At 40.6% G+C, this 12,365-nt stretch overlaps 2 protein-coding genes across 3 annotated transcripts; one reads left to right on the top strand and one right to left on the bottom strand.

The window, feature by feature from the left end:
• Positions 1–1,985: 1,985 nt before the first annotated feature.
• Positions 1,986–5,170, top strand: tm4sf21a (transmembrane 4 L six family member 21a). Of its 2 annotated transcripts, none has more exons than XM_086057012.1 (5): positions 1,986–2,663; positions 3,142–3,207; positions 3,693–3,826; positions 4,361–4,572; positions 4,668–5,170. In XM_086057012.1, the coding sequence occupies exons 1-4, from the start codon at positions 2,487–2,489 to the stop codon at positions 4,554–4,556; spliced, it is 573 nt and encodes a 190-aa protein (XP_085913138.1). In that variant the 5' UTR covers positions 1,986–2,486; the 3' UTR covers positions 4,557–4,572; positions 4,668–5,170. The 2 variants fall into 2 exon arrangements, with proteins under 2 accessions (XP_085913138.1, XP_085913137.1); XM_086057011.1 differs by having other exon boundaries at positions 1,990–2,663; positions 4,361–4,568.
• Positions 5,045–11,974, bottom strand: slc25a15b (solute carrier family 25 member 15b). The gene is made up of 7 exons (XM_086057008.1): positions 11,541–11,974; positions 9,584–9,682; positions 8,412–8,670; positions 8,194–8,331; positions 6,824–6,999; positions 6,582–6,740; positions 5,045–6,492 (listed from the first exon to the last, which is right to left on the bottom strand). Exons 2-7 carry the CDS (start codon positions 9,636–9,638, stop codon positions 6,371–6,373), a joined length of 909 nt encoding a protein of 302 aa, XP_085913134.1. The 5' UTR covers positions 9,639–9,682; positions 11,541–11,974; the 3' UTR covers positions 5,045–6,370.
• Between the last annotated feature and the right edge of the window lie 391 nt (positions 11,975–12,365).

Below are 12,365 nucleotides of genomic sequence, written 5' to 3'. Positions count from 1 at the left end.
AGTTAGACCTGCTTTTACCGAGTCTAAAATCTAGTATACAGTTTGTAATCAAATTTGCAGATGCGCCGGGGGGTGCGACAGGAACGCCCAGTGAGGCGTAGTACATCTACTTAATTCAGAAACATGCTGAACTAGACAAAAATGACGGTGCTGCCTTTTATTACACCAAGCGCAGACTACTGTACTTTCTGTTATCAAATTGAGCTGGGGGCGAGGCAACTCCATGCTCCGGAACGCCCAGAGACTTACGCCGGCACGAAAATGAAGTTGAGGATGTTTTTTTTAGGCCGGGCGCATATACAGTATATAATACAAATTACAAAATAAGGCCATGTGTGGCACTTACTCTGTCCTACATTACAATGCTACATTATTCTGGGTCATTGGTGGTTCTGCCACAGTTGCAAATGATAATATTGAAATGTATTTGACAAGAGTCTGGATACCTACATCCAAATAACACAACAAAAGGAATGCTTTTGTCCTTGTCAACAACATCTAGAATTGTAGTCTGGTAATAACAGGGGATGAAAACAGGATGATATGCATAATCTAATTACGGAAGTGAGAGCCTGGCGTAAAAGCTTTGTCTGTTTAATGGTACACGAATGGTATGCGATGTCCACGGCAATATCATTGTAAAAATGAGGAAACAATGCCATGTATGGTCTCTTGTGAGGGAAGCATCTCAGGCATGAACGATTTGATTACTTAGTTGTATAATGTTATGGAATTTTAAGTAAAAGGACATTCCATTTTCTTTCAGACCATCACAACATTTACTCTAATCCAATTCATTTATTAAACAGAGGGTGACCTGCCTCTTTAGTACATGACTAATCTCCGCCAATATGAAGTTAATTTTTAACCTATTAACTACCTCCTATACCAAATGATAGCACACATATTCACTCACCAGACAAGAGGGAACGGTCATTCATGATAAGATCTTGATCATCTTAGCATTAGTCTTTCATTGAACAGAAAGCAAATAATTTGTTGTCAGGAGCATCATTTAATTTAATCACCAATATGATTACGTACTATTCCATTTATGTCAAGGGATGTGGTTAAGGGATGTGGTGGCAAACATGCTTTCAATATCTATACATATATGTTTATATGGCAAACATGCTTTCAATATCTATACATATATGTTTATATGTTACATATTAAAAGTCTGTGAAAATAGCAACTTTGGTACAGATTTTCTGCTGATTCTCCACATTGAGATGAGCCAGATGACGTGGCTCGGGCATCTGCTTAAGTTGCCTTTGAACGCCTCCTTGGGACGTCTCTCTGGTGAATGGTTTCGGACATGTCCCACTGGGAGGGATCCCTATAGAAGAAATACATGAAGTGGCTGGGGAATCTAGTGTTGCTTGATTTGGCTGTTGGCCCCACAACCCAACCTCTGTTAATTGGAAGAAAATGATGGGTGGATTTTCTGCCAAAATGAAAAAAAGAAAAACACAACAAAGTGTTGGTATACCTGATGCTCTATTTTTGTATCATAAAAACAAGTTCGACTAAATATCAGGTTGCGAGCCAAATCCCGCAGAGATTCTGCTCTCACCATTTCTCATAACAACAATAGCAGTGTGAATCACAAAAATGACTGAAACAGCAAAGTTAGGGAACTTTAAATGACCAAAAGTGTGGTTTGACCACATTTTGAATTGACTACAATACTGCGTACGTATACAAAATGAAATCTTTACATGTGGTGAACTCAAGACTGCAATGTCTGTTAAACAAAGAAACGTAGTTCCCCAGACTGTGGGTTGCCAGGAAACAAAACATGTTTTGGTACGTTTCCTCCTTCATTGCTACCCATATACTCTAAATTTCCAGTACTTGGCACATGCTCAGACAAACCCCATCCACATGAAACTGTAGCCTGTGTGATTCATATTTTTACCACAGGGGTTGTTAATAAATGTTTTACCTGCAGTCGATGTCAATGACATTGTTCGCGCAACACTTCAGAGTGTTCAGAGTCCAAAAAACGCTGTGAATCTGGAGTCACAACATAGATGAGCGCATTGATGGAAGTGAAGTCTTCTCACCAAGATTCTTCAATGCCACTACATGATATGATGACTTCAAATGTCAACATGGCTAATGCACTTCAACTTCCTCTTAACCTCTTGATGCGTTTTACATCCAGCCATGTGAAAGGTTACCTATCGAAACGTGCACTCAACAAAACGGCGATTGTTTCAACTCGAATGAGTCACATTTGCTTCTGCCGCCTATCCCAGATTTTGTTTGTCCATGGTATCTGCTTGTCATTCACCCTCCCACACCCTAACATCACTCACAGGGAACATACAAGTACGCATGCTTTCACCCTACTTGGGTCAGTGTCCTCAATAGGAAGGGGAAGGAGGAAGGGAGCCGCCTAAACGTCCTGAGCAGGAATTCAGATTTTTTTTTTTTTTTTTTTTCTCCCCTTCCAACAGCAGCAATTTTACTCTGCCAACATGTGCACGGGGACATGTTCGCGTTGCATTGCTGTGGCTTTGTACCCATTAGCGCTCATATCTATCATTTGTAACATCGTGTTGTTCTTTCCTGATGGGGACATCAAGTACGCCAAAGATGGACATATTACTGAGGAGGTGAAATATATGGGAGGACTCGTTGGCGGGGGAGTAATGGTAAGTTGTCTACAAATATGTTCCTGAAGGGTGTGACAGCAAGTTGTTGCACATTCCTTTGTTTTTGTGCACCTTTAGAAAAACACGCAGGCTGAAATGCACATTTGATATTTACGCGCTCACAAAATCGAATGAGTAACATTTTGCAGTAGATAATGTTGCATTTTTACTGCTAGTGGCAGAAGATGGTAGAAGTAATATATTCTATTCATATGTAAATGTCAACCTAACCAGCTGTTGGATATTCAAATTTCCCTGCAGGACAAAGTATCTCTGTGTCCTCATAACTGTCTGAGTGTCATTGTCATTTTAACGTAGGAATTTTTTGATAGAGCTCCCGTATTTGTTGGACCTCTTTCTGTATCAGATCTTGTAAGGGTAAACATGAATTTAAGTCACCTTCCAGATAGCATCCGTCACACTTCCATTAGTCCATAATGAAAATCACGTCATGAAGTTGAATACCATTCTGTTTCAGGTGTTGCTACCAGCACTTTACATCCACCTGACTGGAAAACAAGGATGCTGTGGAAATCGCTGTGGGGTGAGTTGAGTCAGGTTAACACTACTCACTGTATTTGTACAAAATAATTGTATATTAATAATTGTACAAAATACAGAGATGCACCTCAAACATTTAGGGAGAATGTTGTACGGTCTAGTAAACATAGATTTTTTTTTTTTTTTCTAAAGTCAAGGAATCACTCAAGGCGGGAGAAAGAATTACTGTTATATGCTCATGATACTACAAAATAATCTGTGGCCTGGTTTTTAGTCTTCTTTGACGCAACACATGATGACAGCAAGCAAATTCACTTTACAGAAATCAAGTTAAAGTAAAAAGGCGACAAACATGCAGCAAGATAACAACCAAGGAGTTCATTGAGGGAAAAAAGTGGAAGGTCTAAACAGAAACTGATGTTCTCCCGGCCATTAGTTGAATCGACAATGTCCAGATGAGGACCGAGATGTTTCGTCCACCTCAGTCTCCATATGACCAAAACGTTACTTATCTTTTCACTTCCTCAGATGTTCTTATCAATTGCATTTGCCGCAGTGGGTGTGGCCGGCGCCCTGTACAGTTTGAGTGTGGCCGCATTGGGTTTGAAGAACGGCCCCCTTTGTAAAGTCATCTTGATATGGACCACGCCCTTCAAAGACAGGTAACACTCTGATGAACTTTCTGATATGAGTGCCACGCATGACATTTCATTTGGCATTCTTATCTCTAGCTTATTTCAACCAATTCCTGTCATGTTGACATGTTGAAAGAAATGTTAGTCGGACAGGCAAAAATAGAAAACCAAGGTACACAGTTTGTAGAGGGATAGTGCACGGGCCAAGAAAAAACTTGTGTGAATACACCATTCACCCCCCCACCCCCCCCACCCCCCACCATTTCCACAAAAGGTGGCGCTTAAGACTGGTCACGTAGGCATAAGATTTATGAATGATCCAATGTTGACCTAAATGACTGATAATCATAAATAGTCCCATCTGCGCCTGGTCCGCAGACCCGAGGCACCGGGAAGGTGCGTAGGAGTGGAGGAGCTCGGAGAGGTACGCCGGGGCGAGGCCATTTTAAGATTAGTAAACAAATCAAATGAAAATGCAATGGGAGCCAGCGAAGTGTTTGTAATCCAGAACGTCAGAACTGTGAGGCAGCGGTGCTTACAAAACTCTTCCTTTGTGCCCAGTGACCCAAGTTACCTGACTGACAACACGTGGTGGGGCAAATGCACCGAGCCCAAGAACATTGTTCAGTTCAACACTGGATTGTTTGGCACCCTGCTGGCCTGTAGTTGCCTGCAAGCGGTTCTGTGTGCCATCCAGATGATCAACGGCCTCTTCGGCTGCCTGTGCGGAACCTGCACCAGCAAAACTGTCATCTGAATTCTGACGCAGGCAGGTTGGAACACAACACTGCCATCTGATATGATTTGCTTTTACTACCTGAACCTTGGTAGTCCATATATAATGCATAATTTGTCTTTTGCTTTGCAGCTGCAATGTGGCAAAATCTGAGCTGACAAGCGGCCGTTGTCGGCAAGCAGCTGCATCACATGCATTATAAAACGTCTAGTTCACAAGTGTCTTGCTGAATATACTCTACTGAAAAAAAGGTTAGGCACATTTGGCTTTCGGCTGAAATTTCAGGTTGAACCTAAAATGCACTGTAATCTTTACAGAAAGCTGAATGTCCCTAAATGTTTGTGAATAGTGTATGAACTAAATTAGAAATGTGAAAATTAAGTGTGACATACAATGTCACACATTCATTATAATTACAAACATGCCATACACACATTATATTTCCCATAACTGCAATAATGCTTCACAGTAAAAATCTGTTCAAGATGCTAAAATGAAACACAGGAAAATAAGCTGATTCAGTGAAATGTTTAATATGGATGTTAGAACTACAAGATCATTGTAGTTACATACACCAATATCTTGAAAGTTTAATTGTTGGCATTTTCTTAATAAAACATGTCTATTAACAAGGATATGTGACTGAGATTGGTTGTGGATTGCAAAACACTGGAACAACCCTGTACATGGAGTGCAAATGGCACATTAGTCTTCAAATAAAAAAATGAAAGGCAAAATATGGAGTTATAAGAGGCAAATGCTGGGCTGTACCTTTATAGGAACTTTACAAGAGGAGTGATTGATTTGAAAAAAAGAAATCAGAAGGCAAACAAAGACTTGTAAGAATTTAGTGTTTTTGTTTCAGTTTAGTTAGATGAATTTAGTTTGTCAGAACACACCCTGTTATTGAAATCCAAGACACCCGTGAATTAGTTTAGAACTACTCAGTCAAAAAGCATAAAATTGAAAAACTAGGAAATAAATAACTCCATTTCTAAAAACACATGAATCGTTAATTGAATTTCCAAACACTTAAACCGGAAGTCAACCCAAACATATATTTTTTTCAAGAATATCTTCCCAGCAGGCCCGCTAGTTGAAACACGGCATTGTCATTAATTTTGCATTTGTGGAATATACCAATCACGGCTGACCTGTTTTGTGAATCTGCGCCGTGATTGGTCGTTGTGAGCAGTTGTGCTGTCATTTTCAGTCGACAGAAGACAAAATGGCCGCCCCCAGAGATGGCTAAAAACGAGTGGATTAACACTTATTCCACAAATGCAATATTTATCAGAGTGCCCTGTTTCAAGTAGTGGGCTTGCATAGAACATATTCTTGAAAAAATGTTTGCGTTGACTTTGTCTTTAAGGTTAGATCAACTCTTACAGTGGCGTCATTAGACCAGTGAACACGTTTGGTCTGTTTCAAACCTCAAAAACAATCATGCATTAAAAAGGGAGTGTTTTCCTCTTCTTCATGTGTGTGCATACATTAAATGTTTAGAAAGGCTAAAAATATTGTATATTTTTGTGCATTACACGACACTGAGGTAGGCGAGAATGTAGTGTGCACAAGGCCACATAGAATAGCTGTCTCTGAAACATTGGCAGTAGAACCTCTAGAGGTTACAAACAATTGTTAGCTCTAAAAATACATGAACATTGCGACTTCAAAAACGTAAACACAAAAGAAACGGAGATGAACTTGAGCAAGAAAGAGCAAACAAAAACAAAACAAAACATGACCATCATCAATGAGAGTTCGGGTAAGGTCTTGAGGCCCTAATACGCCCTGACCGCTGATCCTTCCTAACTTGTTTAAAAATGTGCAACTCAGCAATCAAACTGCTTCATCATGACCTTGCGGCTGACCTCATAACCCAGGAAAAGTGCTCCGTTAGCAGGAAAGGTGCGCACCATGGTGGGAGTGAGACCGGAGTAGAGTGCTCTAATACCTACAAGTAAGAAATAAAACAGAAGGAACCAAGATGATTGGAACTTGTTAAGACGATAAAGACTTGATGAACTGATAAAGATTTACTACCTTCGGTGCGTGTGATGCTCATAAAGGTTTTGAAAAAGCCGCCCTGCTTGCCCGTCATGGACATGACCTGGATTCGAGACTTGACACAGTCCATGGGGTAGACCACCAGCCACAGGCACGCCCCTCCGAAACCTCCGCTGAATACAATTGGAGCCACGCCTACGCGACAGTAAGACGTAAACATGATATGTATATGATGTTGATTGAGCTCCCAGAATGCACCGCGGAGGCAGCGGGCTCACCTATGTCATCTTTTTCACACTTCATGTAGTCTGCAAAGGCACTGCGGCAGAGCTCGTAGGCGCCAAAGAAGCAGAAGTAGCCGGGTACCTCTCTGGCAATGGTCGTGGTCAGGCCCTGGAAGAAGCCCTGTGGGCCTTCGTTCTTCATGATGGATTTCACCACAGACCACACCGAGCTGCAGAGAGAGGACACAGAGGTATGGATTAGAAAACCTCATTTCCACCAAGCATAGTTGAATTGATGCAGCCGACATTATTGTTTGGACCACTAAACCTATATATAGCTTGTTACCTATTACACAAACTGAAAGCTGAAACAAAAACAGGCACTTTCCTCCATTTTCCACCTAAAAAAATACAATGGTGTCAGTGTTCTCCCATTTTTTTTTTTGCTGTCAGCGAATTTTTTCTTTGACTTCTGACTTTTGAGTGCTGTTTGGTGGCTGGGGACTCAGCTCACTTCACAGCAAGCGGCAGTTTGTATGATTAAAAACAATTAGCGTATTCAAAAAAGAGCCTTCAAGATGTTTAATGCCACTCCCAAGTTGCAGTGTACTGTCAAACAAAAACAAAAAATTAAAAAACGCAATGCATGCTGTGTAGATCAGTGAATCTTAAGTGTGGTACGTGGGCTCCCTCTAGTGGTAAACAAATCATTGGCCAAGTACAGTTCAGTTCTATTTCGCTTTTGAGTTCAATATATTGGCATTTAATCTTGAACTGTTTTCTTTTTAAACTTTTATTTAGGAACATTTTTATTTAACTTTTGGGTGCAATACATCTTAAATGAATTAATGAATTCAAGCACAGTTTTTATCCTATACTATATTTAAGTCTGGCGGTACTGAGTGGAAAGTTTCAGAAATACTAGTGTATATTAAAACATAAAAACTTTGTTTTTAAGTCTACTAGCTTAATGCTAACACATAATAGGAAACACTATAAACGAGCTAATGAATAGCATCTATGTTGCCGCGTTATAGCGTAGTATGCAACTGATATTTCAACACAAACGGTGTGGTAACTCGTGTAGACAGACAATAACACACAGGATGATGGCAGCCAAGATTCAAACAACCTCAGAACTGTGAGGCGGATATGCTTACCACACATCTACCGTGCCACCATTGCATAAAAGTGAATTTCTTGATTTTTAAAAATGTGTTTATTTCATTTTTTTTTTTTAAACCAGGCTATATTGTTAAGTCTGTTAACGGTGACAGCAACCAGCAAAGAGAAACTATAACTGGTCATTTTCCTTGTGGTCAATGTAATTCTATCAAACATCCTCTTACATAGTGTACTGTAATGAAGTGCTAGATGTATTGAAGCGATCTATTAGAACTGGAAGACTTGTTGAAACCACTTACTTCTGACTCCTCGCAATCTTTCCCGACGCCTCCATTTCATACATGGCTTGCAGACGGCACTTGACAAGCTCGGTAGGGCAGAGGACCAGCGAAGAGAAGATGGACGCCACCGATCCGGCGCACGCTTTTTGCACGTCGCTAGCAAGCGAAGGAGGCACACAGATCTTACCCCTTCCCACAACTACAGACCGAGGCGTTGATTGTTTACATTGCGTTACCTCAGCGCGGCATCACTCTGCAGTCCCGCTGTGAAGCGGATGACCTGCTGGCAGAAGCCGTAGCTCATAAAGAGCACCGAGTTCTCAGCGACGTTGGCCATCAGAGCCGGCGAGGTTCCCTGGTAAAGACCGCGGACACCAACTTGTTTGTATGTAGATGTGATGCAGTGGATGAAACCCCTGTAGAGTGTGGGGAAGGTCTGCATCTTGACCTTGGCTGTGTCCAGAGGTTGTCCACTGAAGACACACGCGGCTCCTCCTAGGAGGAGGACACAATGTGGTCCAAACAGACGTGCTCAACAAACTATATGAGGCACTTCTTTTTACAAGCGAGGTCATCCCAATTCGGCATTCTCTGTTTTTTTTTGGACTATTTCCTCCTGGATCGCCACCAACTTAATTTTACAGCGAACATGGAAAAAGCCTATTGGCAGAGATGAAAAAACAAAACAAAAGATAGATGCATTTATTTTTAAATTTTATTACTCAAGTTATTGACTCTTGTATGAGACAGGGCCACACCCTCCAAACATGCTAATTTTCAGCAAGACAGGATGTCTGTTTATATTGTAAGTCAGCCAGGTTATGCTAATGTTCAATATTCTTGTTTGTCAAAGCTAAAAAGGCCTGAGGAGGAGCTTTTGTCCTAAAAATGTCCTGGCATCTCTCCCCCAAAAGATTGTCTCGTTCCACGGAAGAGTGGCCAGTAGCGAGCCATTTTGCCACCAGCCGGATGAACAACCGGTTGGTATGCAAGGCGAGCATTCGATAATGCGTTGTCAGTGCTCTCTCAAACTGTTTGCACAGACAATTATGGGATGATCCAAAAAGTCTTGGTAAATCAAATAATTACCAACCATGTCTCCTGTATTTTATCTCTTTTCCCTTGTAGTGTATACGTTTAAGACCCAAGAGAAGGGCAATAAGTCAGCCGAATGCACAGCAGAGGCAAATGAGCCAGAAAAAAGAACCAGACAGATGTCTATGGCTATTTGGGTGCACTTTAAAGAGGTATCAATACTTGCTCACATTCACCTGTAAGTCACCACATTCTATAAAACGGAACAGCCTGCAGTCAAGGCACAAGGAACACACAGTGCAGTAATGGATACTGTATTATATTGTGATTCATTTTCATAATTTTGGGAAGAGGCAAAAATGAGTCAGGTTACCTATAGCTCCAGCAGAGAGGTCGATGACGGCCTGAACCACAGCATGAGGTGCCATTGTGTCCAAAATTATCAGAAGAGGTTTTTCTTTCTGTCAGGCACCTGACAACCACATTAAAGATAGTATGGAAGCAGCTCAATAAATTGCGGAAAACAAATTATTTCAGTAGTTCGATTAAAAAAAGGCAATCATAGATTCACTGTACATAGAGTGAAATGTATATTTTATTTTACAAGTCTATAAAGCTGTCCTGTAGCGTTTGTTTGGTTCAGTGCGCGAGAAGAAGAGAGTTGTGACAGGACAGCTTGTGGCTGCTCCACCATGACAACATGTGCCTGCTCACAATGCCCTGAGAATCCTAGCTAAGAAAAACATTGTTGCGCCTGGAGTAACCTCTCTACCCAACAACCCGACCTGGCTCGGTGTGATTTTTTTTTTTTCTCTTTCCCAAGCTCAAGAGTGTCATCAAGGGGACACGTTGTTAAGACATGGACAACAAGATGGCAATGACAAAAGAGTTGTGGAAGATCTCAGAAGACTCCTTCCAGTAGTGCATGAAGGCGTGGCAGAGAAGGCTGGGAAAGTGCGTTAGACCCCAGGGTGATTACTTCCAAGCGGAAAGAATAGTCGGCTTTTAAATGTATCCTTTGTGACACTAGTCTTGTCACTTTTCTGACACACCTCAACTATAAAAGTTTGGGAAATCCTTTTCAAAAGGACTAATCTACTATACAAAACAACATAGCCTATCCTAAAAGTTTTATTTCATTTTATTTTAATACATCTTCCACCCATGTGCTGCATGATACAGTGCAAGTACTTAAGTAAGCAAGGCTCGGAGAAACTGGAGCCACATCGTATTGTTTTGCACCTTGCACAAAAAAAGATGGCACAAGGGCTTAACGTCACCAACACGTACAACGTGGCTCATCTAAGTTTTCTGTTTGCAATTCCCCAAGTCTTCGATCCCCTATTTACATGCCAGCACGACGGCCCAGTCGACGAGGAGATTGTCAGAAGAGCGAGGCGGGAGGAGGTATAAATGTTTGGGGGTGAATGGGACGATCGATCATCCATGAAATGAAGTTATTTCATATGGTGACGTCTACAAAACATGTGATCGCGTCACAGATTAACCGTCTGCGTGGTTCAATTACTACTCGTAAATATGTATTTATACACTTTATAAAGTGTTGATTTGTTGCTTATGTATTACGTTGAATACAGAGTAGAACCAACAGAACGTATTTATTTTGTGTGCCCAAATGCATTTGACAAGTCATTTTGGTCTCAAATACTGCCCCAAATTGACCATATCCGTAACCCTACAGTCATCTCTCCGTTACATTGGCATTTGCTTCAGGTCCCTGGGATTAACCGACACAAATTGCTCCTCAAAATGAGAAAGCCTGAAATGAAGTAATTGATTAGCAAAACGAATCCTTAAAGGACAAAAGCTTTTTCGAGCCTTGCTAAACAACTGTTATTGCAAGGTTAGTAGTACATGAACTATTGTTACTACCTAAAATTCATCACTTAATCTTTGCTATTTTTTCTTCGTCTGTTGGTTTTAACTATTTTTGTTTTAACAGCAGGTTTTATTTTACTCACTTATTTTTGCTGTGAAGCGTCTTTGAGTGATATGAAAAGCGCTATACAAATAAAATGTGTTATTATTATTATTACTACAAGGTTACCAGCAGGTGGGGGCGATGGATCACTGTGCATTTTAACTCATTTAAATAGTAAACTTTACTACATATATTACTTTGCATTTTAATTAGCGTTAATGAAGGAATACGTACTTTTATTTATATATATATGGGCCTTCATGTGACTGAAGTAGCAATCCAAATAGGACAACAGGGTACGATTTCTACGATTATACTGCAACGAAATTAATAACTGTAAATAGCAATGTCGTAATCGCTAAAATGTATCCGGTCAGCATCCACTTACCTTTGGGGATAGTGACCGCTTTCACTCCGAGTGACCTCAGTGGCGAACTGCGGCGACTTGCTAACTGAAGCTAACGTAGAGCATGCTACGTTACATTTGCAGAGCACGCATGATTATCTCAAATGTTATCTCTTTTGCGACATCTTGCCCCCAACAGAGTGTGGCGTCAATGGATGAATGAATGGGCGATGAGAACAGCGCTGCTGATCAGAATAATAATGGACGATATCGCAGCACATCTTTGTAGACAAGTTTTCAAGAGGTCTTTCTCTGCTCCAATTTCATGCACCAAAGTCTTTCCCCGTCCTCTCTTGAGCCGTTCTGGATTGTAATACACTTTTGCTTGACGACCGGTCAATTTTCGTGATATCTTGTTCGATTAAACAAACAAAAAAATACAGCTGGATTTTGTATTAATTGTGTTTGGAGTAATCGGAAAGAATAGTGTGAATGAGCCTCTTTTGGTGAAATTAATGCATGTGAAAACATCCGGTTCAATGTCCCGTTAGGTGGTACACATTATCCGAGCGCCCTCTGCTGTTTATTTTGTGAAACGTTGTTAAAAAAAGAGGGGAAAAGCCTATTTTGACCAAGCAAGGAGTACAAATACAAAATACAGAAATTGTATTTCCAATGTAGTAAATAAAATTAAGACGTCATCAGGGGAAAAAAATACTCAAGAACATACTTTACATCTGAAATTTCTACTTACCGGTAAGTACATTAACACAGTACATTGAGTACTGTTGTTAATTCCCACCATGGTAATGCAGCATTTGCAAATATATTAATGTTTGTAAATGTTAGATAAATGTTAGTGTTAAG

The sequence above is a fragment of the Filicampus tigris genome, chromosome 17 (genome assembly GCF_054856515.1).
Source record: "Filicampus tigris isolate MCC_2025a chromosome 17, RoL_Ftig_1.0, whole genome shotgun sequence".
Classification (NCBI taxonomy): domain Eukaryota; kingdom Metazoa; phylum Chordata; class Actinopteri; order Syngnathiformes; family Syngnathidae; genus Filicampus; species Filicampus tigris.
This window is presented reverse-complemented; position numbering and strand designations above follow the sequence as displayed.